The following is a 25,113-nucleotide window of genomic DNA, read 5'->3' as shown; positions in this document are numbered from 1 at the left end:
GAAACACACAAAATACAAACATTCCGCAGGGATGCACCTTGCCTGCAGCAAAAATGTCACCATCTGTTAACAATTTAAGAATTAAAAACAGGGTGGGGAAAGATCTTACAATGGCAAAACCTTTTCCACTACGTGATTGCATTTATGACAGCGCTGTGATGCGATTTTACTAATTTCCGCTATTGCTTTGTACAATCCAACAGGTGTATGGTGTGATTGCAGCACATCTGCAATCGTTTTGGGGTAAAATCGGATCGCACTAAAATTCCATAGCACCGTGATTGCTACGCGATTTTCTTTATGTACCCGACACCAAACGTTAGTCCTGCAGCAGTTTTCTTGCATTTGCACCACAGTACAAATACTATGGTGCAAATGCATGAAAACCGCAGCAGGACTAACGTTTGGTGTCGGGCAAATTCGGAGTCGGAGTCGAGGAGTCGGAGTCTAGGCAATTTTGGGCACCCGGAGTCGGAGTCGTTGATTTCATAAACTGAGGAGTCGGAGTCAGGAGTCGCATGATTTTTGTACAAAATCAACAGCCCTGTTAAGTATTAGACTAAGAAGTCGGAGTCGAGGAGTCGGAGTCTGAGCCATTTTGGGTACCCGGAGTCGGAGTCGTGGTTTCATAAACTGAGGAGTCGGAAGATTTTTGTACCGACTCCACAGCCCTGGGCAAATTTGCATCACAAATGCATCGCACTAGACTAGGGGCAATTAGGGAAGGTCAATGAGATGCAAATAATTTCGAGTTGATGCAGGAGTATGCAAATTTTGTATGCCGGTTTATGCAGCTTGAGGCTAGGAAGTCCGTGAAAGTTAGCGTTTTGCTGCATAGGAGCTTGTGCTTTTGTTCCGCACATGTGTTTTTTTTCTTGCGTTTTCATGTTTATATTAGTTTTAAAGAACCTAGTGTTTTGCAACCTGTAAGAAATCGGATCGCCATGAAGCCCCATACACACGCTCAACAGCGGTCTTTTATGCAGCACAATTGTCAAACAGCTTTTGTTGTGAAACAAGTTGAAACAACTAAAACAAAGTTGCATGCTATTGTTCACACAACTGATAAGACTGATAAGTCAATCCAACTGTTAAGCCCAATCTACACAACACGATTCTTTGTGCGATTCGATTATGATTCTATTTACGATCTGATTAAATCCAACATGTCCGATCAGGATTCGACTTGGTTTGCCATTGTTTTGCAATGGCAAATAGCATTGAATCGAATCCTGAATCGGATTTAATCGGATCGTAAATAGAATCGTGTAGATGGGGCTTTAGATTGACTTCTTATCAACTTTTTGAACAATCGCAAAGTAATTTTTTTAGTTGTTTCAGCTTGTTTCACAACAAAAATTGTGCTGCATAAAAGACCGCTGTTCAGCGTGTGACTGGCAGATAGTTGGACAAATAGTTGGTAGGTGTGTATGAACCTTTATCCTAGGCTGTTTAGCTTTGCAGTGATATCCTCCCAGAGTGTTCTGGGAAACCAGGTATATTTTGTACTTGCTTCGGAGCTCCAGAAACAAACGTTCCCCAGCGATCAACTGACAGGACTAAAGATGTGAGGAATGGGCCAACACTGACTAATTTATAAATGCTTCATTACATTACTTTCACTACAGTTTCTCTTTAAGAATTCACAGTTATTTAAGTTATATTTAATAATGTCCCTCTTGTGACTCAGCAAACTGTCTCTATGGCTGAAGTTCCTCTTGTATGTACAGCTGTAATAGCCCATGTCAGCACGCTGGTGTGCCTCTTCCTAGCACCTCCCATCTGTGGATATGTCAGGATAGGGGCTGCCTGGCAGGCTGGTATCCCTCTCCCTGGCACCTGTTTGTGGATATGTCAGGATAGTAGCTGCCTGGCAGGCTGGTATGCCTCTCCCTGGCACCTCCTGTTTGTGGATATGTCAGGATAGGAGCTGCCTGGCAGGCTGGTGTGCCTCTCCCTGGCACCCCCCGTCTGTGGATATGTCAGGATAGGGGCAGCCTGGCAGGCTGGTATGCCTCTCCCTGGCACCTCCCTGTCTGTGGATATGTCAGGATAGGGGCAGCCTGGCAGGCTGGTATGCCTCTCCCTGGCACCTCCCATCTGTGGATATGTCAGGATAGTGGCTGCCTGGCAGGCTGGTATGCCTCTCCCTGGCACCTCCTGTTTGTGGATATGTCAGGATAGGAGCTGCCTGGCACGGTGGTATGCCTCTCCCTGGCACCTCCCATCTGTAGATATGTCAGGATAGTGGCTGCCTGCCAGGCTGGTATGCCTCTCCCTGGCACCTCCCATCTGTGGATATGTCAGGATAGTGGCTGCCTGGCAGGCTGGTATCCCTCTCCCTGGCACCTCCCGTCTGTAGATATGTCAGGATAGTGGCTGCCTGGCAGGCTGGTATGCCTCCCCCTGGCACCTCCCGTCTGTGGATATGTCAGGATAGGGGCTGCCTGGCAGGCTGGTATCCCTCTCCCTGGCACCTCCCGTCTGTTGATATGTCAGAATAGGGGCTGCCTGGCAGGCTGGTATGCCTCTCCCTGGCACCTCCTGTCTGTGGTTATGTCAGGATAGTGGCTGCCTGGCAGGCTGGTATGCCTCTCCCTGGCACCTCCCGTCTGTGGATATGTCAGGATAGGAGCTGCCTGGCAGGCTGGTGTGCCTCTCCCTGGCACCTCCCTGTCTGTGGTTATGTCAGGATAGGGGCTGCCTGGCAGCCTGGTGTGCCTCTCCCTGCCACCTCCCATCTGTGGATATGTCAGGATAGTGGCTGCCTGGCAGGCTGGTATGCCTCTCCCTGGCACCTCCCATCTGTGGATATGTCAGGATAGGGGCTGCCTGGCAGGCTAGTATGCCTCTACCTGGCACCTCCTGTCTGTGGACATGTCAGGATAGGGGCTGCCTGGCAGGCTGGTATGCCTCTCCCTGGCACCCCGTCTGTGGATATGTCAGGATAGGGGCTGCCTGGCAGGCTGGTATGCCTCTCCCTGGAACCTCCTGTCTGTGGATATGTCAGGATAGGGGCTGTCTGGCAGGCTGGTGTGCCTCTCCCTGGCACCTCCTGTCTGTGGATATATCAGGATATGGGCTGCCTGGCAGGCTGGTGTGCCTCTCCCTGGCACCTCCCGTCTGTGGATATGTCAGGATATGGGCTGCCTGGCAGGCTGGTGTGCCTCTCCCTGGAACCTCCCGTCTGTGGATATGTCAGGATAGGGGCTGCCTGGCAGGCTGGTATGCCTCTCCCTGGAACCTCCTGTCTGTGGATATGTCAGGATAGGGGCTGTCTGGCAGGCTGGTGTGCCTCTCCCTGGCACCTCCTGTCTGTGGATATGTCAGGATAGTGGCTGCCTGGCAGGCTGGTATCCCTCTCCCTGGCACCTCCTGTCTGTGGATATGTCAGGATAGGGGCTGCCTGGCAGGCTGGTGTGCCTCTCCCTGGCACCTCCCTGTCTGTGGATATGTCAGGATAGGGGCTGCCTGGCAGGCTGGAGTGCCTCTCCCTGGCACCTCCTGTCTGTGGATATGTCAGGATAGGGGCTGCCTGGCAGGCTGGTGTGCCTCTCCCTGGCACCTCCCTGTCTGTGGATATGTCAGGATAGGGGCTGCCTGGCAGGCTGGTGTGCCTCTCCCTGGCACCCCCCGTCTGTGGATATGTCAGGATAGGGGCTGCCTGGAAGGCTGGTGTGCCTCTCCCTGGCACCTCCCGTCTGTGGATATGTCAGGATAGGGGCTGCCTGGCAGGCTGGTATGCCTCTCCATGGCACCTCCCTGTCTGTGGATATGTCAGGATAGGGGCTGCCTGGCAGCCTGGTGTGCCTCTCCCTGGCACCTCCCATCTGTGGATATGTCAGGATAGTGGCTATCTGGCAGGCTGGTATCCCTCTCCCTGGCACCTCCCGTCTGTGGATATGTCAGGATAGTGGCTGCCTGGCAGGCTGGTATGCCTCTCCCTGGCACCTCCCTGTCTGTGGTTATGTCAGGATAGGGGCTGCCTGGCGTGCCTCTCCCTGGCACCTCCCTGTCTGTGGTTATGTCAGGATAGGGGCTGCCTGGCAGCCTGGTGTGCCTCTCCCTGGCACCTCCCTGTCTGTGGTTATGTCAGGATAGTGGCTGCCTGGCAGGCTGGTATCCCTCTCCCTGGCACCTCCTGTCTGTGGATATGTCAGGATAGTGGCTGCCTGGCAGGCTGGTATGCCTCTCCCTGGCACCTCCCATCTGAGGATATGTCAGGATAGGGGCTGCCTGGCAGGCTAGTATGCCTCTACCTGGCACCTCCTGTCTGTGGATATGTCAGGATAGGGGCTGCCTGGCAGGCTGGTATGCCTCTCCCTGGCACCTCCTGTCTGTGGATATGTCAGGATAGGGGCTGCCTGGCAGGCTGGTATGCATCTCCCTGGCACCTCCTGTCTGTGGATATGTCAGGATAGGGGCTGTCTGGCAGGCTGGTGTGCCTCTCCCTGGCACCTCCTGTCTGTGGATATGTCAGGATAGTGGCTGCCTGGCAGGCTGGTATCCCTCTCCCTGGCACCTCCCGTCTGTGGATATGTCAGGATAGTGGCTGCCTGGCAGGCTGGTATGCCTCTCCCTGGCACCTCCCTGTCTGTGGTTATGTCAGGATAGGGGCTGCCTGGCAGCCTGGTGTGCCTCTCCCTGGCACCTCCCTGTCTGTGGTTATGTCAGGATAGGGGCTGCCTGGCAGCCTGGTGTGCCTCTCCCTGGCACCTCCCATCTGTGGATATGTCAGGATAGTGGCTGCCTGGCAGGCTGGTATCCCTCTCCCTGGCACCTCCCGTCTGTGGATATGTCAGGATAGTGGCTGCCTGGCAGGCTGGTATGCCTCTCCCTGGCACCTCCCATCTGAGGATATGTCAGGATAGGGGCTGCCTGGCAGGCTGGTATGCCTCTCGCTGGCACCTCCTGTCTGTGGATATGTCAGGATAGGGGCTGTCTGGCAGGCTGGTGTGCCTCTCCCTGGCACCTCCTGTCTGTGGATATGTCAGGATAGTGGCTGCCTGGCAGGCTGGTATCCCTCTCCCTGGCACCTCCTGTCTGTGGATATGTCAGGATAGGGACTGCCTGGCAGGCTGGTATGCCTCTCCCTGGCACCTCCCGTCTGTGGATATGTCAGGATAGGGGCTGCCTGGCAGGCTGGTGTGCCTCTCCCTGACACCTTCCTGTCTGTGGATATGTCAGGATAGGGGCTGCCTGGCAGGATGGAGTGCCTCTCCCTGGCACCTCCTGTCTGTGGATATGTCAGGATAGGGGCTGCCTGGCAGGCTGGTGTGCCTCTCCCTGGCACCTCCCTGTCTGTGGATATGTCAGGATAGGGGCTGCCTGGCAGGCTGGTATGCCTCTCCCCGGCACCCCCGTCTGTGGATATGTCAGGATAGGGGCTGCCTGGAAGGCTGGTGTGCCTCTCCCTGGCACCTCCTGTCTGTGGATAGGTCAGGATAGGGGCTGCCTGGCAGGCTGGTGTGCCTCTCCCTGGCACCTCCCTGTCTGTGGATATGTCAGGATATGGGCTGCCTGGCAGGCTGGTGTGCCTCTCCCTGGCACCTCCCGTCTATGGATATGTCAGGATAGGGGCTGCCTGGCAGGCTGGTGTGCCTCTCCCTGGCACCTCCCGTCTGTGGATATGTCAGGATAGGGGCTGCCTGGCAGGCTGGTGTGCCTCTCCCTGGGACCTCCTGTCTGTGGATATGTCAGGATAGGGGCTGCCTGGCAGGCTGGTGTGCCTCTCCCTGGCACCTCCCGTCTGTGGATATGTCAGGATAGGGGCTGCCTGGCAGGCTGGTGTGCCTCTCCCTGGGACCTCCTGTCTGTGGGTATGTCAGGATAGGGGCTGCCTGGCAGGCTGGTGTGCTTTCTCCCTGGCACCGCCCGTCTGTGGATATGTCAGGATAGGGGCTGCCTGGCAGGCTGGTGTGCCTCTCCCTGGGACCTCCTGTCTGTGGATATGTCAGGGTAGGGTCTGCCTGGCAGGCTGGTGTGCCTCCCCCTGGCACCCCCCGTCTGTGGTTATGTCAGGATAGGGGCTGCCTGGCAGGCTGGTGTCCCTCTCCCTGGCACCCCCCCGTCTGTGGATATGTCAGGATAGGGGCTGCCTGGCAGGCTGGTATGCCTCTCCCTGGCACCTCCCGTCTGTGGATATGTCAGCATAGGGGCTGCCTGGCAGGCTGGTATGCCTCTCCCTGGCACCTCCTGTCTGTGGATATGATAGGATAGGGGCTGCCTGGCAGGCTGGTGTGCCTCTCCCTGGTACCTCCCGTCTGTGGGTATGTCAGGATATGGGCTGCCTGGCAGGCTGGTGTGCCTCTCCCTGGCACCTCCTGTCTGTGGATATGTCAGGATATGGGCTGCCTGGCAGGCTGGTGTGCCTCTCCCTGGCACCTCCCGTCTGTGGATATGTCAGGATATGGGCTGCCTGGCAGGCTGGTGTGCCTCTCCCTGGAACCTCCAGTCTGTGGATATGTCAGGATAGGGGCTGCCTGGCAGGCTGGTGTGCCTCTCCCTGGGACCTCCTGTCTGTGGATATGTCAGGATAGGGGCTGCCTGGCAGGCTGGTGTGCCTCTCCCTGGCACCTCCCGTCTGTGGATATGTCAGGATAGGGGCTGCCTGGCAGGTTGGTGTGCCTCTCCCTGGGACCTCCTGTCTGTGGGTATGTCAGGATAGGGGCTGCCTGGCAGGCTGGTGTGCTTTCTCCCTGGCACCGCCCGTCTGTGGATATGTCAGGATAGGGGCTGCCTGGCAGGCTGGTGTGCCTCTCCCTGGGACCTCCTGTCTGTGGATATGTCAGGGTAGGGTCTGCCTGGCAGGCTGGTGTGCCTCCCCCTGGCACCCCCCGTCTGTGGTTATGTCAGGATAGGGGCTGCCTGGCAGGCTGGTGTCCCTCTCCCTGGCACCCCCCGTCTGTGGATATGTCAGGATAGGGGCTGCCTGGCAGGCTGGTATGCCTCTCCCTGGCACCTCCCGTCTGTGGATATGTCAGCATAGGGGCTGCCTGGCAGGCTGGTATGCCTCTCCCTGGCACCTCCTGTCTGTGGATATGATAGGATAGGGGCTGCCTGGCAGGCTGGTGTGCCTCTCCCTGGTACCTCCCGTCTGTGGGTATGTCAGGATATGGGCTGCCTGGCAGGCTGGTGTGCCTCTCCCTGGCACCTCCTGTCTGTGGATATGTCAGGATATGGGCTGCCTGGCAGGCTGGTGTGCCTCTCCCTGGCACCTCCCGTCTGTGGATATGTCAGGATAGGGGCTGCCTGGCAGCCTGGTGTGCCTCTCCCTGGCACCTCCCGTCTGTGGATATGTCAGGATAGGGGCTGCCTGGTAGCCTGGTGTGCCTCTCCCTGGCACCTCCCGTCTGTGGATAGGTCAGGATAGGGGCTGCCTGGCAGGCTGGTATGCCTCTCCCTGGCACCTCCTGTCTGTGGATATGTCAGGATAGGGGCTGCCTGGCAGGCTGGTATGCCTCTCCCTGGCACCTCCCGTCTGTGGATATGTCAGAATAGGGGCTGCCTGGCAGCCTGGTGTGCCTCTCCCTGGCACCTCCTGTCTGTGGATATGTCAGGATAGGGGCTGCCTGGCAGGCTGGTATGCCTCTCCCTGGCACCTCCCGTCTGTGGATATGTCAGAATAGGGGCTGCCTGGCAGCCTGGTGTGCCTCTCCCTGGCACCTCCTGTCTGTGGTTATGTCAGGATAGGGGCTGCCTGGCAGGCTGGTGTGCCACTCCCTGGGACCTCCTGTCTGTGGATATGTCAGGGTAGGGTCTGCCTGGCAGGCTGGTGTGCCTCTCCCTGGCACCCCCCGTCTGTGGGTATGTCAGGATAGGGGCTGCCTGGCAGGCTGGTATGCCTCTCCCTGGCACCTCCCGTCTGTGGATATGTCAGGATAGGGGCTGCCTGGCAGGCTGGTGTGCCTCTCCCTGGGACCTCCTGTCTGTGGATGTCAGGGTAGGGTCTGCCTGGCAGCCTGGTGTGCCTCTCCCTGGCACCCCCCGTCTGTGGTTATGTCAGGATAGGGGCTGCCTGGCAGGCTGGTGTGCCTCTCCCTGGCACCTCTCGTCTGTAGATATGTCAGCATAGGGGCTGCCTGGCAGGCTGGTGTGCCTCTCCCTGGCACCTCCCTGTGGATATGTCAGGATAGGGGCTGCCTGGCAGGCTGGTGTGCCTCTCCCTGGAACCTCCTGTCTGTGGATATGTCAGGATAGGGGCTGCCTGGCAGGCTGGTGTGCCTCTCCCTGGCACCTCCCTGTCTGTGGATATGTCAGGATAGGGGCTGCCTGGCAGGCTGGTGTGCCTCTCCCTGGCACCTCCCGTCTGTGGATATGTCGGGATAGGGGCTGCCTGGCAGGCTGGTGTGCCTCTCCCTGGCACCTCCCGTCTGTGGATATGTCGGGATAGGGGCTGCCTGGCAGGCTGGTGTGCCTCTCCCTGGGACCTCCTGTCTGTGGATATGTCAGGGTAGGGTCTGCCTGGCAGGCTGGTGTGCCTCTCCCTGGCACCCCCAGTCTGTGGTTATGTCAGGATAGGGGCTGCCTGGCAGGCTGGTGTGCCTCTCCCTGGCACCTCCCGTCTGTGGATATGTCAGCATAGGGGCTGCCTGGCAGGCTGGTGTGCCTCTCCCTGGCACCTCCTGTCTGTGGATATGTCAGCATAGGGGCTGCCTGGCAGGCTGGTGTGCCTCTCCCTGGCACCTCCTGTCTGTGGATATGTCAGGATAGGGGCTGCCTGGCAGGCTGGTGTGCCTCTCCCTGGGACCTCCCGTCTGTGGATATGTCAGGATAGGGGCTGCCTGGCAGGCTGGTGTGCCTCTCCCTGGCACCTCCCGTCTGTGGATATGTCAGGATATGGGCTGCCTGGCAGGCTGGTGTGCCTCTCCCTGGCACCTCCTGTCTGTGGATATGTCAGGATAGGGGCTGCCTGGCAGGCTGGTGCGCCTCTCCCTGGCACCTCCTGTCTGTGGATATGTCAGGATAGGGGCTGCCTGGCAGGCTGGTATGCCTCTCCCTGGCACCCCCCGTCTGTGGGTATGTCCGGATAGGGGCTGCCTGGCAGGCTGGTGTGCCTCTCCCTGGCACCTCCCGTCTGTGGATATGTCAGGATAGGGGCTGCCTGGCAGGCTGGTGTGCCTCTCCCTGGCACCTCCCGTCTGTGGATATGTCAGGATAGGGGCTGCCTGGCAGGCTGGTGTGCCTCTCCCTGGCACCTCCTGTCTGTGGATATGTCAGGATAGGGGCTGCCTGGCAGGCTGGTATGCCTCTCCCTGGCACCTCCTGTCTGTGGATATGTCAGGATAGGAGCTGCCTGGCAGGCTGGTGTGCCTCTCCCTGGCACCTCCTGTCTGTGGATATGTCAGGATAGGGGCTGCCTGGCAGGCTGGTGTGCCTCTCCATGGCACCTCCTGTCTGTGGATATGTCAGGATAGGGGCTGCCTGGCAGGCTGGTGTGCCTCTCCCTGGCACCTCCTGTCTGGATATGTCAGGATAGGGGCTGCCTGGCAGGCTGGTGTGCCTCTCCCTGGCACCTCCTGTCTGGATATGTCAGGATAGGAGCTGCCTGGCAGGCTGGTGTGCCTCTTCCTGGCACCTCCTGTCTGTGGATATGTCACGATAGGGGCTGCCTGGCAGGCTGGTGTGCCTCTTCCTGGCACCTCCTGTCTGGATATGTCAGGATAGGAGCTGCCTGGCAGGCTGGTGTGCCTCTTCCTGGCACCTCCTGTCTGGATATGTCAGGATAGGGGCTGCCTGGCAGGCTGGTGTGCCTCTCCCTGGCACCTCCTGTCTGGATATGTCAGGATAGGAGCTGCCTGGCAGGCTGGTGTGCCTCTTCCTGGCACCTCCTGTCTGTGGATATGTCAGGATAGGGGCTGCCTGGCAGGCTGGTGTGCCTCTCCCTGGCACCTCCTGTCTGGATATGTCAGGATAGGGGCTGCCTGGCAGGCTGGTGTGCCTCTCCCTGGCACCTCCTGTCTGGATATGTCAGGATAGGAGCTGCCTGGCAGGCTGGTGTGCCTCTTCCTGGCACCTCCTGTCTGTGGATATGTCAGGATAGGGGCTGCCTGGCAGGCTGGTGTGCCTCTTCCTGGCACCTCCTGTCTGGATATGTCAGGATAGGAGCTGCCTGGCAGGCTGGTGTGCCTCTTCCTGGCACCTCCTGTCTGTGGATATGTCAGGATAGGGGCTGCCTGGCAGGCTGGTGTGCCTCTCCCTGGCACCTCCTGTCTGTGGATATGTCAGGATAGTGGCTGCCTGCCAGACTGGTATCCCTCTCCCTGGCACCCCCCGTCTGTGGATATGTCAGGATAGGGGCTGCCTGGCAGGCTGGTGTGCCTCTCCTTGGCACCCCCCGTCTGTGGATATGTCAGGATAGGGGCTGCCTGGCAGGCTGGTGTGCCTCTCCCTGGCACCTCCTGTCTGTGGATATGTCAGGATAGTGGCTGCCCGGCAGGCTGGTATGCCTCTCCCTGGCACCTCCTGTCTGTGGATATGTCAGGATAGGGGCTGCCTGGCAGGCTGGTATGCCTCTCCCTGGCACCTCCTGTCTGTGGATATGTCAGGATAGGGGCTGCCTGGCAGCCTGGTGTGCCTCTCCCTGGCACCTCCTGTCTGTGGATATGTCAGGATAGGGGCTGCCTGGCAGGCTGGTGTGCCTCTCCCTGGCACCTCCCGTCTGTGGATATGTCAGGATAGGGGCTGCCTGGCAGGCTGGTGTGCCTCTCCCTGGCACCTCCCGTCTGTGGATATGTCAGGATAGTGGCTGCCTGGCAGGCTGGTATCCCTCTCCCTGGCACCTCCTGTCTGTGGATATGTCAGGATAGTGGCTGCCTGGCAGGCTGGTGTGCCTCTCCCTGGCACCTCCCGTCTGTGGATATGTCAGGATAGTGGCTGCCTGGCAGGCTGGTATCCCTCTCCCTGGCACCTCCTGTCTGTGGATATGTCAGGATAGGGGCTGTCTGGCAGGCTGGTATGCCTCTCCCTGGCACCTCCTGTCTGTGGATATGATAGGATAGGGGCTGCCTGGCAGGCTGGTATGCCTCTCCCTGGCACCTCCTGTCTGTGGATATGTCAGGATAGGGGCTGCCTGGCAGGCTGGTATGCCTCTCCCTGGCACCTCCTGTCTGTGGATATGTCAGGATAGGGGCTGTCTGGCAGGCTGGTATGCCTCTCCCTGGCACCTCCTGTCTGTGGATATGATAGGATAGGGGCTGTCTGGCAGGCTGGTATGCCTCTCCCTGGCACCTCCTGTCTGTGGATATGTCAGGATAGGGGCTGCCTGGCAGGCTGGTATGCCTCTCCCTGGCACCTCCTGTCTGTGGATATGTCAGGATAGTGGCTGCCCGGCAGCTATGCCTCTTTCAGACAGTCACCGCCAGCACATGCTGCAGAGTACAGGAGTACAGAGTCATGCAGGACTGCAGAGGATGCAAACTGTCATCATTACTGTCACAACAGAGACACACTGCAGAGGACGCAGACTGTCATTATTACTGCAGAGCTGCAGATAGGAGGAGGCAGAGAGGAGCTGTGTGTGTGTGGCTGGTTCTTACTGACTGCTATGCACCCCTCTACCATCCACAATATAGCTTCCAAAAGACCCAGCACTTCATACTGCAGTGGCTTCTAGGAGGAAGTATTGCAAACTCTGTGCTTTCTCCATCCCCTTCACACTATAAGAGGGTGAAGCTAGAAGTGTCTCACCCACCCTCCGTGTTACACAACGGTGTGGGCACAACTGCCACTTACCCGGTCTCCACTTTACACTTTATCACCCTCTCCTTTCCTTCCCACTATGAGGTGTGGCTACAACTGCCCATCACCCTCCCTTTCCTTCACACTATGCGGTGTGGCTACAACTGCCAATTACCCACCCTTTACCTTACACTATGCGGGTGTGGTTACCACCGCCAAATGTCCTCAGTTTTCTTCACATTATGCGGTGTGGCTGCAACTGCAAGTTACCCTCATCTTTCCTTCACACTATCAGGTGTGGCTGCAACTGCTGATTATACTCCCATTTCCTTCACACTATGAGATGTGGCTACAAATGCCCATCACCCTCCCTTTCCTTCACACTATCAGGTGTGGCAAAAACTGCTAATTATCCTCCCTTTCCTTTACACTATAAGGTGTGGCTGCAACTGCCGATTACCCTCCCATTTCCTTCACACTATGAGGTGTGGCTAGAACTGCTAATTACCCTCCCCTTTTCTTGACACTAAGAGGTGTGGCTACAACTGCTAGTTACCCTCCCCTTTCCTTCACACTATGAGGTGTGGCTACAACTACTAATTACCCTGCCTTTCCTTCACACTATGAGGTGTGGCTAGAACTGCTAATTACCCTCACTTTCCTTCACACTATCAGGTGTGGCAAAAACTGCTAATTATCCTCCCTTTCCTTCACACTATAAGGTGTGGCTGCAACTGCCGATTACCCTCCCATTTCCTTCACACTATGAGGTGTGGCTACAACTGCCCATCACCCTACCTTTCCTTCACACTATGAGGTGTGGCTGCAACTGCCCATCACCCTACCTTTCCTTCACACTATGAGGTGTGGCTGCAACTGCCCATCACCCTACCTTTCCTTCACACTATAAGGTGTGGCTACAACTGCCAATTACCCTCACTTTCCTTCACACTATAAGGTGTGGCTACTACTGCCAATTACCCTCACTTTCCTTCACACGATGAGGTGTGGCTACAACTGCTAATTACCCTGCTTTTACTTCACACTATGAGAGTGTGGCTGCAACTGCCATTTACCCTCCCTTTCCTTCAGACTATGAGGTGTGGCTACAACTGCCAATTATCCTCCCTTTCCTTCACACACTGAGGGTGTGATTACAACTGCCATTTACCCTCCCTTTCCTTCACACTATGAGGTGTGGCTACAACTGCTAATTACCCTCCCTTTCCTTCACACTATGAGGTGTGGCTACAACTGCTAATTACCCTCCCCTTTCCTTCACACTATGAGGTGTGGCTACAACTGCTTATTACCCTGCCTTTCCTTCACACTATGAGGTGTGGCTACAACTGCTAATTACCCTGCCTTTCCTTCACACTATGAGGTGTGGCTAGAACTGCTAATTACCCTGCCTTTCCTTCACACTATGAGGTGTGGCTAGAACTGCTAATTACCCTCCCCTTTCCTTCACACTATGAGGTGTGGCTAGAATTGCTAATTACCCTCCCCTTTCCTTCACACTATGAGGTGTGGCTACAACTGCTAATTACCCTGCCCTTCCTTTACACTATGATGTGTGGCTGCAACTGCTAATTACCCTGCCTTTCCCCTATTATGAGGTGTGGCTTCAAGCACAACTAATCCTCCCTTTATAGCATAAGGAGGTAAAGCTTAAAGGACAACTGATGTGAGAGGGATATGGAGGCTGCTATATGTATTTCATTTTAAACAATACCAGTTGCCTGGCAGCCCAGCTGATCTTTGTACGAGTGCGGCTGAGGGTTCACACCTACACAAGCGCATGAAACTGCTCGTGCATGGAGGAAAAGCCGCACTCGATTGATTCCATGTTACAGCGCAGTGCAGCCGCGCTTGTGCACACCCTCCATGTACGAGTGCGGCTGCACTGCGCAGGCACCAGTGGGTTCAGGCCTACGCAGTAGCATGGAACTTCTTGTGCATGGAGGAAAAGCCATGAACAAATGAATCAATGCTACTGTGCAGGCCATACTTCACGTCTGCGCAGTGCGGCTGCGCTTGTGCACAGAGGGGAGCACGGCCACTAGCAATCTTCATCTTTAATGTCGAAGATTGCTTAGAGGGTCCCAGCGGTTGTGGTGAAGACCCTCTTACGGAACACAAATCTGCAGATCGAGAGTTCTGAGTCCCCACCTGCACACTTATCCTTGAGTCCGACACGTTCCTCGGAGTCCATACATTCAGCAGATGAACACACACAGTATAAGCCGAGAAATTGCCTTCTTTCCGCAACAGAGAGTGAGGGCAGCCCGCCTGGCATTACAGATTCAGGGATTAATCGCTATAAAATACGTGAGAAGAATGAGCGCGCCACCTGCCTCCGATCCCCTCTGGGGTGTGACCCCGGCCTCCGCCTCCGCTCACGTTATCCAATTAGGCACACAATCATGGCATTAGTCATGTCTCTGCATACGCCACAGTCCTCAAACGTTCTGCGGACAAAAGATTGGTTATCATGTTGTACCGACGGACTGAGGGCATTACTATAAGAGCCTGCGCTATTCTGGTAACTGCCCTCTCCTGGCCTTTCTGCGGGGGACCCAGCTATCAAACAAGTGACAGAAGATACCGACCTCAAAACGGGAACACGTTTCATGAACAACAGGCCTAGTGTGTGTGTGTGTGTGTGTGTGTGTGTGTGTGTGTGTGTGTGTGTGTATGTGTGTGTGTGTGTGTGTGTGTATGTGTGTGTGTGTGTGTGTATGTGTGTGTGTGTATGTGTGTGTGTATGTGTGTGTGTATGTGTAAAGTGTGTGTGTGTAAAATGTGTGTGTGTGTGTGTGTGTGTGTGTGTATGTGTAAAGTGTGTGTGTGTGTGTGTGTGTGTGTGTGTGTGTGTGTAAAGTGTGTGTGTGTGTGTGTGTGTGTGTGTGTGTGTGTGTGTGTGTGTGTGTGTGTATGTGTAAAGTGTGTGTGTGTAAAGTGTGTGTGTGTGTGTGTGTGTGTGTAAAGTGTGTGTGTGTGTGTGTGTGTGTGTGTGTGTGTGTGTAAAGTGTGTGTGTGTGTGTGTGTGTGTGTGTGTGTGTGTGTGTGTGTGTGTGTGTGTGTGTGTGTGTGTGTGTGTAAAGTGTGTGTGTAAAGTGTGTGTGTGTGTAAAGTGTGTGTGTGTGTGTAAAGTGTGTGTGTGTGTGTGTGTAAAGTGTGTGTGTGTGTGTGTGTGTGTGTAAAGTGTGTGTGTGTGTGTGTGTGTGTAAAGTGTGTGTGTGTGTGTGTGTGTGTAAAGTGTGTGTGTGTGTGTGTGTGTGTGTGTGTGTGTGTATAAAGTGTGTGTGTGTGTGTGTGTGTGTAAAGTGTGTGTGTGTGTGTGTAAAGTGTGTGTGTGTGTAAAGTGTGTGTGTGTGTGTGTGTAAAGTGTGTGTGTAAAGTGTGTGTGTGTGTGTGTGTGCGTGTGTGTAAAGTGTGTGTGTGTGTGTAAAGTGTGTGTGTGTGTGTGTGTGTGTGTAAAGTGTGTGTGTGTGTGTAAAGTGTGTGTGTGTAAAGTGTGTGTGTGTGTGTGTAAAGTGTGTGTGTGTGTGTGTGTAAAGTGTGTGTGTGTGTGTGTGTGTGTGTAAAGTGTGTGTGTGTGTAAAGTGTGTGTGTGTGTGTAAAGTGTGTGTGTGTGTGTAAAGTGTGTGTGTGTGTGTGTGTGTGTGTGTGTGTGTGTGTAAAGTGTGTGTGTGTGTGTGTGTGTATAAAGTGTGTGTGTGTATAAAGTGTGTGTGTGTATAAAGTGTGTGTGTGTGTAAAGTGTGTGTGTGTGTGTGTAAAGTGTGTGTGTGTGTGTGTAAAGTGTGTGTGTGTGTGTGTGTAAAGTGTGTGTGTGTGTAAAGTGTGTGTGTGTGTAAAGTGTGTGTGTGTGTAAAGTGTGTGTGTGTAAAGTGTGTGTGTGTAAAGTGTGTGTGTATAAAGTGTGTGTGTGTGTAAAGTGTGTGTGTGTGTAAAGTGTGTGTGTGTATAAAGTGTGTGTGTGTGTAAAGTGTGTGTGTGTGTGTGTGTGTATAAAGTGTGTGTGTGTGTAAAGTGTGTGTAAAGTGTGTGTGTGTGTAAAGTGTGTGTGTGTGTAAAGTGTGTGTGTGTGTAAAGTGTGTGTGTGTGTAAAGTGTGTGTGTGTGTGTGTCACTTTGCGCATAGCTAATGAGCCCGCGTACAGCATGGAGGAGACAACTCTCTGCCAACAGCCAGCCAAAAGCCATATCGCGGCACTCAGACGAAGCTGCGAGCGCACATCAAACAGTTCCTGGCACACAGTGTGAAGGCTTTGAATCCAGTCTGATGGCTCGTTACCAATGACAATGAGCGCTCGCATGGCTCAGCACCGCTAACAATAAGCGTTCAGCAAGGAGATCGCTCTGCACTGCGCTGTGTAACTGCAAAATCAGCTTAACTTCCTCTTCTGCTGGGCCTTCCGTGATGTATACGGCTGTGTGACAGTCCACCAAGAGAACAACGGCATGAGTGATTCTATTGACTGGTTATGTATTTATATAGCACTGGCATCTTTTTGCAGCACTTTACAGAGTACACAGTCACATCACTGACTGTCCTCAGAGGAGCTCACAATCTAATTCCTAATCCCTCACAATCATAGCAGTGACATTATCTGCAGCACTTTACAGAGTACATAGTCATGTCACAGACCGTCTTCACAGGAGCTCACAATCTAATCCCTAATGCTAGGTACACACCACACAATTTTCTGTTAGATTTTCCTCCCATATCGACTTTCTCCAACATGTCCAATCTGAATTTCGATTTTTCAGATCTTTTTTTGATTTGTTAAATCGATTTTCATAGAACTTAATGAAAATCTATGGAAAAAACAATATTTATATAGCAGTGACATTATCTGCAGCATTGTACAGAGTACATAGTCATGTCGCCAACTGTCATCAGAGAAGCTTAAACCCACCATAGTCACATATGCATCATTGTCTAATGTCCTACCGTATTATTATTATGTATTTATAAAGCACTGACATCGCCTGCAGCACTTTGCAGAGTACATAGTCATGTCACTGACTGTATTCAGAGGAGCTCACAATCTAATCCCTACCATAGTCATAGTTTAATGTCCCTGCCATATTATTATTATGTATTTATATAGCACTGACATCTCCCACAGCACATTACAGAGTACATAGTCATGTCACTGACTGTCTTAAGAGGATCTCACAATCTAATCCTACCATAGTCAGTCTAATGTCCTACCATATTATTATTATGTATTTATATAGCACTGACATCTTCTGTAGCACTGTACAGAGTACATAGTCATGTCACTGACTGTCCTCAGAGGAGCTCACACTCTATTCCTACCATAGTCAGTCTAATGTCCTACCATATTATTATTATGATGTATTTATCTAGCTTGCAGAAGGTAGAGACCGGCATCATCAAAAAAGTTTCAACTCTTATTAATTAAAAATCAAAGACACATGACAGTAAGAGTGGCGACGTTTCTGAGGGATACCTCCTTTCTCAAGCCCTGTCTGTGTCTAACTAACAATTGCACAAACTCTCTTTATATACTCTCACCATGGAGATATCAACGAATCACATGTAATGCCACTATGTGGCGACCAATCCCCTTCTATCTCGACCAACGGACCTGATGGGGAACTTCTCATTGGTATGCATGTGAACACAGAGACAGCATATCCCACATGGCAGGGCGGAAAGGCAGGACCCACGCTGCAGATACCCGCTAGATGCAGGGCTGTGGAGTCGGTACAAAAATCTTCTGACTTCAACTCCGACTCCGAAGTTTCTGAAACCACGACTCCAACTCCAACTCCGGGTACCCAACATTGCTCAGACTCCGACTCCTCGACTCCGACTCCTTAGTCTAATACTTAACAGGGCTGTGGATTTTGTTCAAAAATCATGCGACTCCGACTCCCGACTCCTCAGTTTCTGAAACCACGACCTAGACTCCAACTCCGGGTGCCCAAAATTGCCCCGACTCCAACTCCTCGACTCTGACTCCAACTCAGACTCCACAGCCCTGGCTAAATGCCCACCAATGGCATGCGCTCAGCCGGTGACATCACCCTCCAGGACCGCCTACTATATGGCGGATCTGATGGGGAACTGAGCGCTACGCCGCAGTGCCAGGAGCCGCCTACTAGTCGCACGTCATCAGGACACGTGCGCGGTTTGTTTTTCCGCACACGTGCCCCTCAAAGCGGTATATCAGTCATGGGAACGCCTCCCGCCCCACCTCGTAGTAAACGAGCGTAACCCTGGTAACAACTAAACATCAACAGATATATTGAGGATAGCATAGAGCTCATAACACACTACTATATTGTTAGTGCACCTCCTTACCCACCATAAAGCAACAATGCAGCAGCATAATAACAGGCTATATGATTTTATAATGCACAGTACACATCCAGGATATCTACACAAATGGGGCCTATTTGTTCCAAAATCCAATACCTTAATTGGCTTACAGTATGTCCAGTATGTAAGGTATCAGATTTTGGAACAAATAGGTCCTTTACGTAGAGGAGGCAATAGGGATAAAAAACTTTTATATCGTGAAGCAGTTTGGATCAGGAGGTTAGACACACTTGAACTCAGAGGACTTAATAGAGACTATGACATGACCCCATTTGTGTAGATATCCTAGATGTGTACTGTGCATTATAAAATCATATAGCCTGTTATTATGCTGCTGCATTGTTGCTTTATGGGTGGTAAGGAGGTGCACTAACATCTGACCCTATGTGACCCCATAACAACTCCTCCTGACTCTCAGAGACACATCTGTCAGTTGTATAAAGAGTCCTGAATCCTGATTGGTCACATCAGACGGGCGGAAAAATGTCCAGAACAAAAGAATTAGGGCATTAGGATAATAAGTCCTGAGAATTTATAGGCAGATGAAATGCAGGAACACGACGGCGAGTCTGCGACTTCCTCCAGCTCCAAGTTTCGGGGATTTAGCGGCAGATGACGGGCGGTGGCATAGAGGTTAGCCAGCTCTGGATAATTGCCCGGCGTAGAATATGAATAATTACTGGCAGCCCCTTCGCTCGAGGCCCCCCTCTAATTAATCTGAACCTGCTGTGTCTCCAGAGATTGACTCATCTGAAACCAATTATCTTGTCTTGGTTGCTTCTGGGCAGTGAGAAGGCTCTGCGCTGCACACAAGGTGAGCTCGCCCTATCGGAGGATCCGGAGCTGGAGTGGAGAGGTGCCCGCCGTTCCGGAAGTGGTGCAGAGGGCTCTGGGTAATAGGCAGGGATCAGGACACCCCACTGTACTAAGGATCAGCTCTAATGTCTGTAAGTAGAGGTCAGGAAGAAACAGCTTCCACCTCCCTGGTGGTAACCACGAGTCCTGCTCGGGGTGGAAAAAAGTAGGCAATTTCCAGTGTAAGAGGAACTTTAGTGATTCTTTAAAGGGACTCCGAGCAGTAAATAAATACAAAATCGGAACTTACCTGGGGCTTTCTCCAGCCCATCGTAGGTCGGGAGGTCCCTCTGGCTCTTCTCCCAGGGCCTGGCCAGAAATGGCTCCCGGCGACACTGGGCCCGAGTGTCGGGTTCCTTCTTCCGGAAAGATTACGTCAGTCGTCACCACGCCGGCCGCCTTGCGTCATCACGGCGGCCAAAGTGACAGTATTGCGCATGCGCAGTTTAATCGTGTATGCGCCGTACTGTCACGCCAGCTGCCGTGATGACGCGAGGCGGCCAGCGTGGTGACGACTGACGTAATCTTTCAGGAAGAAGGAACCCGACACTCGGGCCCAGTGTCGCTGGGAGCCATTTCTGAGCAGGGACTGGGAGAGGAGCCAGAAGGATGCCGAGGGACCTCCCGACCTACAATGGGCTGGAGAAAGCCCCAGGTAAGTGCCGATTTTGTATTTATTTACTGCTCGGAGTCCCTTTAAAGAAGGCTTCCGACTGAACAGAGAAGGCAGCTTTGCCAGAGCTTTTGACTTTACCAGTTAAAACAACACTGCTATGTCATTGTTATATCGACCCAATCGTTGGAATAATGCAGCGAAGCTGGGACCTCAGGAGGTGGAGATCAGCGAATAATAATCTCTTTAAGGACTTACTTTTCAATGAGGTCCAGAGTGACACCCGGCACCAGCTTCACACTCTTCTGCATGCAGAACCTGCAGGGAGGAGGAGACAAAGTATTACATTAATGTAGCAACAGCAGCAAAAACCCTTGTGAAGTGCTTTCCTCCCATAGAGAGGGATTGTAATTGCTGCATAGAAACTAGGTTGTTGGGTAGAACTATTCCCTGGCAGGATTATTATTGATTTACAAAGCATCAAAATAATCCATGATGCTATGCAGAGTAAGAAACAAACATGGGGTACACAGTAATACAGACAGCGGTGTACACAAAATATAGATACTGGTACAAAATACAAACTAGGTAAACTGTCATTACGGTGACAAATATAGGACCCAGAGCATTCTCTCTCCTTAGGTATCTTTTTTTGTATTTTACTATCACTTTAGATTGACTTTAATCCTTCCAAAGCATTAAAGGCTAAAAACTACTCCGAATATTGAAACTAGTTGCAATTGTATCTATGAAAAAAAAAAAAAATCTGCTGCTCCGATTGACCAATTCTTTCCGGGATCATCTGGGCCCACCAACTTCTCTGATTAAAGTCCTGATCGAAAATATGATTGTTTGCTCAAAATTGTAGCGGTAGTGGGACTCTCAGCTGTCATTTTTAATTCTTAACCCCTTGAGGACCTTAGGCTTAACCCCCCCCCCCCCCCCCCCCAGTGACCAGGCTATTTTTTGCAATTCACGGCTCTACAGCTTTAATAGGTCGCTGCAGAGCCGTACAAGTCAGCACACAAATGAATCCCCAGTCCCTTTTCTGCCCACCAACAGAGATTTCTGTTGGTGGGCTGTGATCGCTGCTGCCAGTTTCCAATTTTTTTTTAAATAAAATTGGTCTTTTTTTTTAATCTCTCCTGCCAGTCAAGAGCCTCTCCGGGGGACAGCTGAGCGACCCCAGTACAGCGCTGGCGTAGATCGCAGCGCTGTACAATGTAAATAGACGCCGACTAATCACCGCTGTTAGACTGATAAGCCGGGATGTGTGCGCGATCCCCTGCAAAACCCAGCCCCAGGAAAGGACTTGACACCTTTCGGCGATAGGCGATCTTGGGGCTGCCACCTTCCCGACGCCTATCGGCGTTAGGCGGTCGAGAAGGGGTTAAAGTGAACCAAGCACCATTTTTAGCACCCAGGACATCTCAATAGCACATTAAACATGCATGCCAAAAATGTGGCTCATTATTAAAAAAAAACTTCAATTTTACCTCATATTTTTAAAAGCTTAGCATAGGCCTTTATTACCCAACTTCCAAGACCTGCGGACTGCAGAAATTCCAGGCAGACAAGGACTGATGTAATTATTTTAATGCACACATAAGCACAAAGGGAAAAGAAAAGCTTTCCTCAGCAAGGGGGGTGTGGAGGACACTGTGCTTCAAAGAGTTTAGAAAAGTCCCAGATGCTATCTTCACAGCTTCCCCTGGATAAATAATGGGCAGCTAGGAAGGGAGGGGGAGGGGGGGGGGAGACATGGCAGCTCCCATAGCTATTAGAAACCAGGATAAACTGCATGGAAAACAAGAGGCGCTTGGTTCCCTATAAAGTACTTACAGATGCACTATCAGTGATCAATCCTCAATGTGCCCATTAACGCTGCAATCTACCGAACCATAAACTGTGTGATCAATCTGACTGCGTGAAGTTAGTGGTGCCAAACAAACAACGATCGTTGTAACAAACAACTCTTATAGTCTGATTGGATTGTTATTAGTCTGAATAAATTGCTTATTTTCACCCCATCAGATCAGGCTGTCGATCGTTTGGGAAATTGGATCGGGAATGGGCATGTTTAGGGCGACACTTCGGGGAAATGAGCGATATACAGACATCGATTGGGTACACCAATGGACCTATGGAGAAGGAAGGAAAAACGTCTGTACATCAAAGCAGGGCTGTGGAATCGGAGCAATTTTGGGAACCTGAAGTCTGAGTTGGAGTCGGTGGTTTCATAAACTGAGGAGTCGGAGTCAAATGATTTTTTGTACAAAACCCAAATCCCATTAGACTAAGGAGCCATTTTGGGCACCTGGAGTTGGAGTCGGTTGCTTCATAAACTGAGGAGTCAGAGATGATTTTTGTACGGATGCCACAGCCCTGCATCAAAGTGACTCAATTGGTTGAATTTAATGTGTGTGGCTAGCTTAAAATGATTGTACAGCGAAATAAAAAGAACAAAAAAACTAACAAGATACCTACGGAGAGGGAGGGTTCTGGGTCCTATAGAACTTTCCTGTAAAGCTCACAGTCCCCTCGATCCAGCGCTGGCTCCCCCAGTTACCAGTATCCCATTGGTCGAAGACTGACCTGTGCCACTACAGAGCCATCCGGCTCTAGGAGCGCTTAGGCTCCCGAAGACTTCTGAAGCTTCCCGTTGCGGCAGATTGCAACCAGGTGACCGTGCTGGAACGAGGGAAAGGTGAGAGAAGCGGGAAGGCTCTATGCAGTGTTCCCCAACCCTGTCCTCAAGGCCAACCAACAGTGCATGTTTTGTGGAAATCCACACAGGTAGTTAATCACCTCTGCAGAGACACTAATTACTTCACCTGTTCATGTTTTTGGTTTTCTGCAAAACATGCACTGTTGGTGGGCCATGAGGACCGGGTTGGGGAACTGTGCTCTATAGGACCGAGAACCTTCCCATTTTTTTGGGCGAATATCTGTCTGTTTTTAGTCTGATTTTAATTTATATTGGCTTTAAAGAGGAGCTGTCAGCCATACTATCTCAGGGAAAAAACAAACAAACATATATAAGTAGATAAATACTTGCTCTACTTACATAACACATGTATTGCACAGGCCACATTTTGATTTTAGTGATTTTTTTACAGTAAAAAAAAAAAATGCTTCTTAGCATTTCCCATATTAACTGTGGCTATTTTGAAGCCAATCCTGATGTAATTTCCTCCCTTACTCTCCTCTGCTTGATTTGCCCGCCGTTCACTATAGAAATTGCATTGTCTCAGCATGAGAAATATTGGCCAATCAGAGAGGAACAGAGGTGTGGGAGGGGAAAACAGGGGGGAAAGAGGCTTCAGCCACTTTCTGCATTAGTCAAGTCTGAGGGGAAATAGAGAAGCAAAAAAGGACAACCCAGCATGCCCTGCAACTTCCTTTGTGCGTACCAAATGTTGTGTGTACCAAATAAGAGTCAAGTAAACAGGGGAAGGATCATTTATCAACAAGAAAAGTAATAGTGATTTTAACTTGTGGAATGCCTGGTTAGCATCCTTATTATTTGTTTACCAGATAAAATAAAGAATTGTTTTTTGATTTTATGCCCGACATTTACACTTTAAGACAGACAGATGAGGAGAGCGAACAGACTTGAAAAATGGTGACGTTGAATATTAGCCGCAATGTCTTGCAACACAAGAATCCGACAGCAAACAGCTGTACACCGCGGTCGGTGTTGTATCTCGGCATTAGCGGTGACAGACGCCAGTGACAAGGAAATGCGTTACAAGGAGCAATGACTAACCCGCTACTCATTATTAGGCACTCTTAGCACCCTCAGCGTAGATTGCAATCTCCACATTCCTGGCAGGTTTCCCGTCCGGGCGAGATATTACGCCGGGTAAACCAGACACGCTATTGAGCACGCCGTACATGAGCTTCCATATAAATCAGCCCCTAAGGTGAGCGGCAATGTTTGTCTGAGCTGATGGATGTTTGATTAAGGCTGAGCTGTAACTCTATTACCACGAGCCGCCACGGTGTGCTGACTGCTACGCGCTGCTGCCTGGTCACGCTCGCGCAGTACAGCACGGGACAACATTGCCGGGAAATTTACTAACCCGTCAAACCTAGAAAAATGCACGGCTGTATGCCTCCCTCCAGAGATCAGCTCTCACCCTTCCCTGTACCCCCGAGTATCCTGCACTCCCCCAGAGACCAGCTCTCACCCTTCCCTGTAACCCCGAGTATCCTGCACTCCCCCAGAGACCAGCTCTCATCCTTCCCTGTACCACCGAGTATCCTGCACTCCCCCAGAAACCAGCTCTCACCTTCCCTGTACCCCCGAGTATCCTGCACTCCCCCAGAAACCAGCTCTCACCTTCCCTGTACCCCCGAGTATCCTGCACTCCCCCAGAGACCAGCTCTCACCTTCCCTGTACCCCCGAGTATCCTGCACTCCCCCAGAGACCAGCTCTCACCTTCCCTGTACCCCCGAGGATCCTGCACTCCCCCAGAGACCAGCTCTCACCCTTCCCTGTATCCCCGAGTATCCTGCACTCCTCCAGAGACCAGCTTTCACCCTTCCCTGTAACCCCGAGTATCCTGCACTACCCCAGAGACCAGCTCTCACCTTCCCTGTACCCCCGAGTATCCTGCACTCCCCCAGAGACCAGCTCTCACCCTTCCCTGTACCCCCGAGTATCCTGCACTCCCCCAGAGACCAGCTCTCACACTTCCCTGTATCCCTGAGTACCCTGCACTCCCCCAGAGACCAGCTCTCACCCTTCCCTGTACCCCCGAGTATCCTGCACTCCCCCAGAGACCAGCTCTCACCCTTCCCTGTACCCCCGAGTATCCTGCACTCCCCCAGAGACCAGCTCTCACCCTTCCATGTACCACTGAGTATCCTGCACACCCCCAGAGACCAGCTCTCATCCTTCCCTGTACCCCCGAGTATCCTGCACTCCTCCAGAGACCAGCTTTCACCTTTCCTGTACCCCCCGAGTATCCTGCACTCCCCCAGAGACCAGCTCTCACCCTTCCCTGTACCCCCAAGTATCCTGCACTCCTCCAGAGACCAGCTCTCATCCTTCCCTGTACCCCCAAGTATCCTGCACTCCTCCAGGGACCAGCTCTCACCCTAACTGTACCCCCGAGTATCCTGCACTCCCCCAGAGACCAACTCTCACCCTTCCCTGTACCCCCGAGTATCCTGCACTCCCCTAGAGACCAGCTCTCACCCTTCCATATACCACTGAGTATCCTGCACTCCCCCAGAGACCAGCTCTCACGCTTCCCTGTAACCCCCGAGTATCCTGCACTCCTCCAGAGACCAGCTCTCATCCTTCCCTGTACCCCCAAGTATCCTGCCCTCCCCCAGAGACCAGCTCTCACCCTTCCCTGTACCCCCGAGTATCCTGCACTCCCCCAGAGACCAGCTCTCATCCTTCCCTGTACCCCCAAGTATCCTGCACTCCTCCAGAGACCAGCTCTCACCCTAACTGTACCCCCGAGTATCCTGCACTCCCCCAGAGACCAACTCTCACCCTTCCCTGTACCCCCGAGTATCCTGCACTCCCCTAGAGACCAGCTCTCACCCTTCCATATACCACTGAGTATCCTGCACTCCCCCAGAG

The 25,113-nt window shown here is 52.7% G+C and overlaps 1 protein-coding gene across 2 annotated transcripts in view; it reads right to left on the bottom strand.

The window, feature by feature from the left end:
* The window catches only part of RPTOR (regulatory associated protein of MTOR complex 1), a 411,258-nt gene that overhangs the window by 134,577 nt on the left and 251,568 nt on the right, over window positions 1–25,113 (bottom strand). For both annotated transcript variants that reach the window (XM_068263876.1, XM_068263877.1), the window contains exon 7: window positions 19,769–19,828. In XM_068263876.1, coding sequence (XP_068119977.1) covers window positions 19,769–19,828 — 60 coding nt within the window. The remainder of the gene's footprint in view (window positions 1–19,768; window positions 19,829–25,113) is intronic.

This window comes from Hyperolius riggenbachi, chromosome 12 (genome assembly GCF_040937935.1).
Source record: "Hyperolius riggenbachi isolate aHypRig1 chromosome 12, aHypRig1.pri, whole genome shotgun sequence".
NCBI classification, from domain to species: Eukaryota; Metazoa; Chordata; class Amphibia; order Anura; family Hyperoliidae; genus Hyperolius; species Hyperolius riggenbachi.
This window is presented reverse-complemented; position numbering and strand designations above follow the sequence as displayed.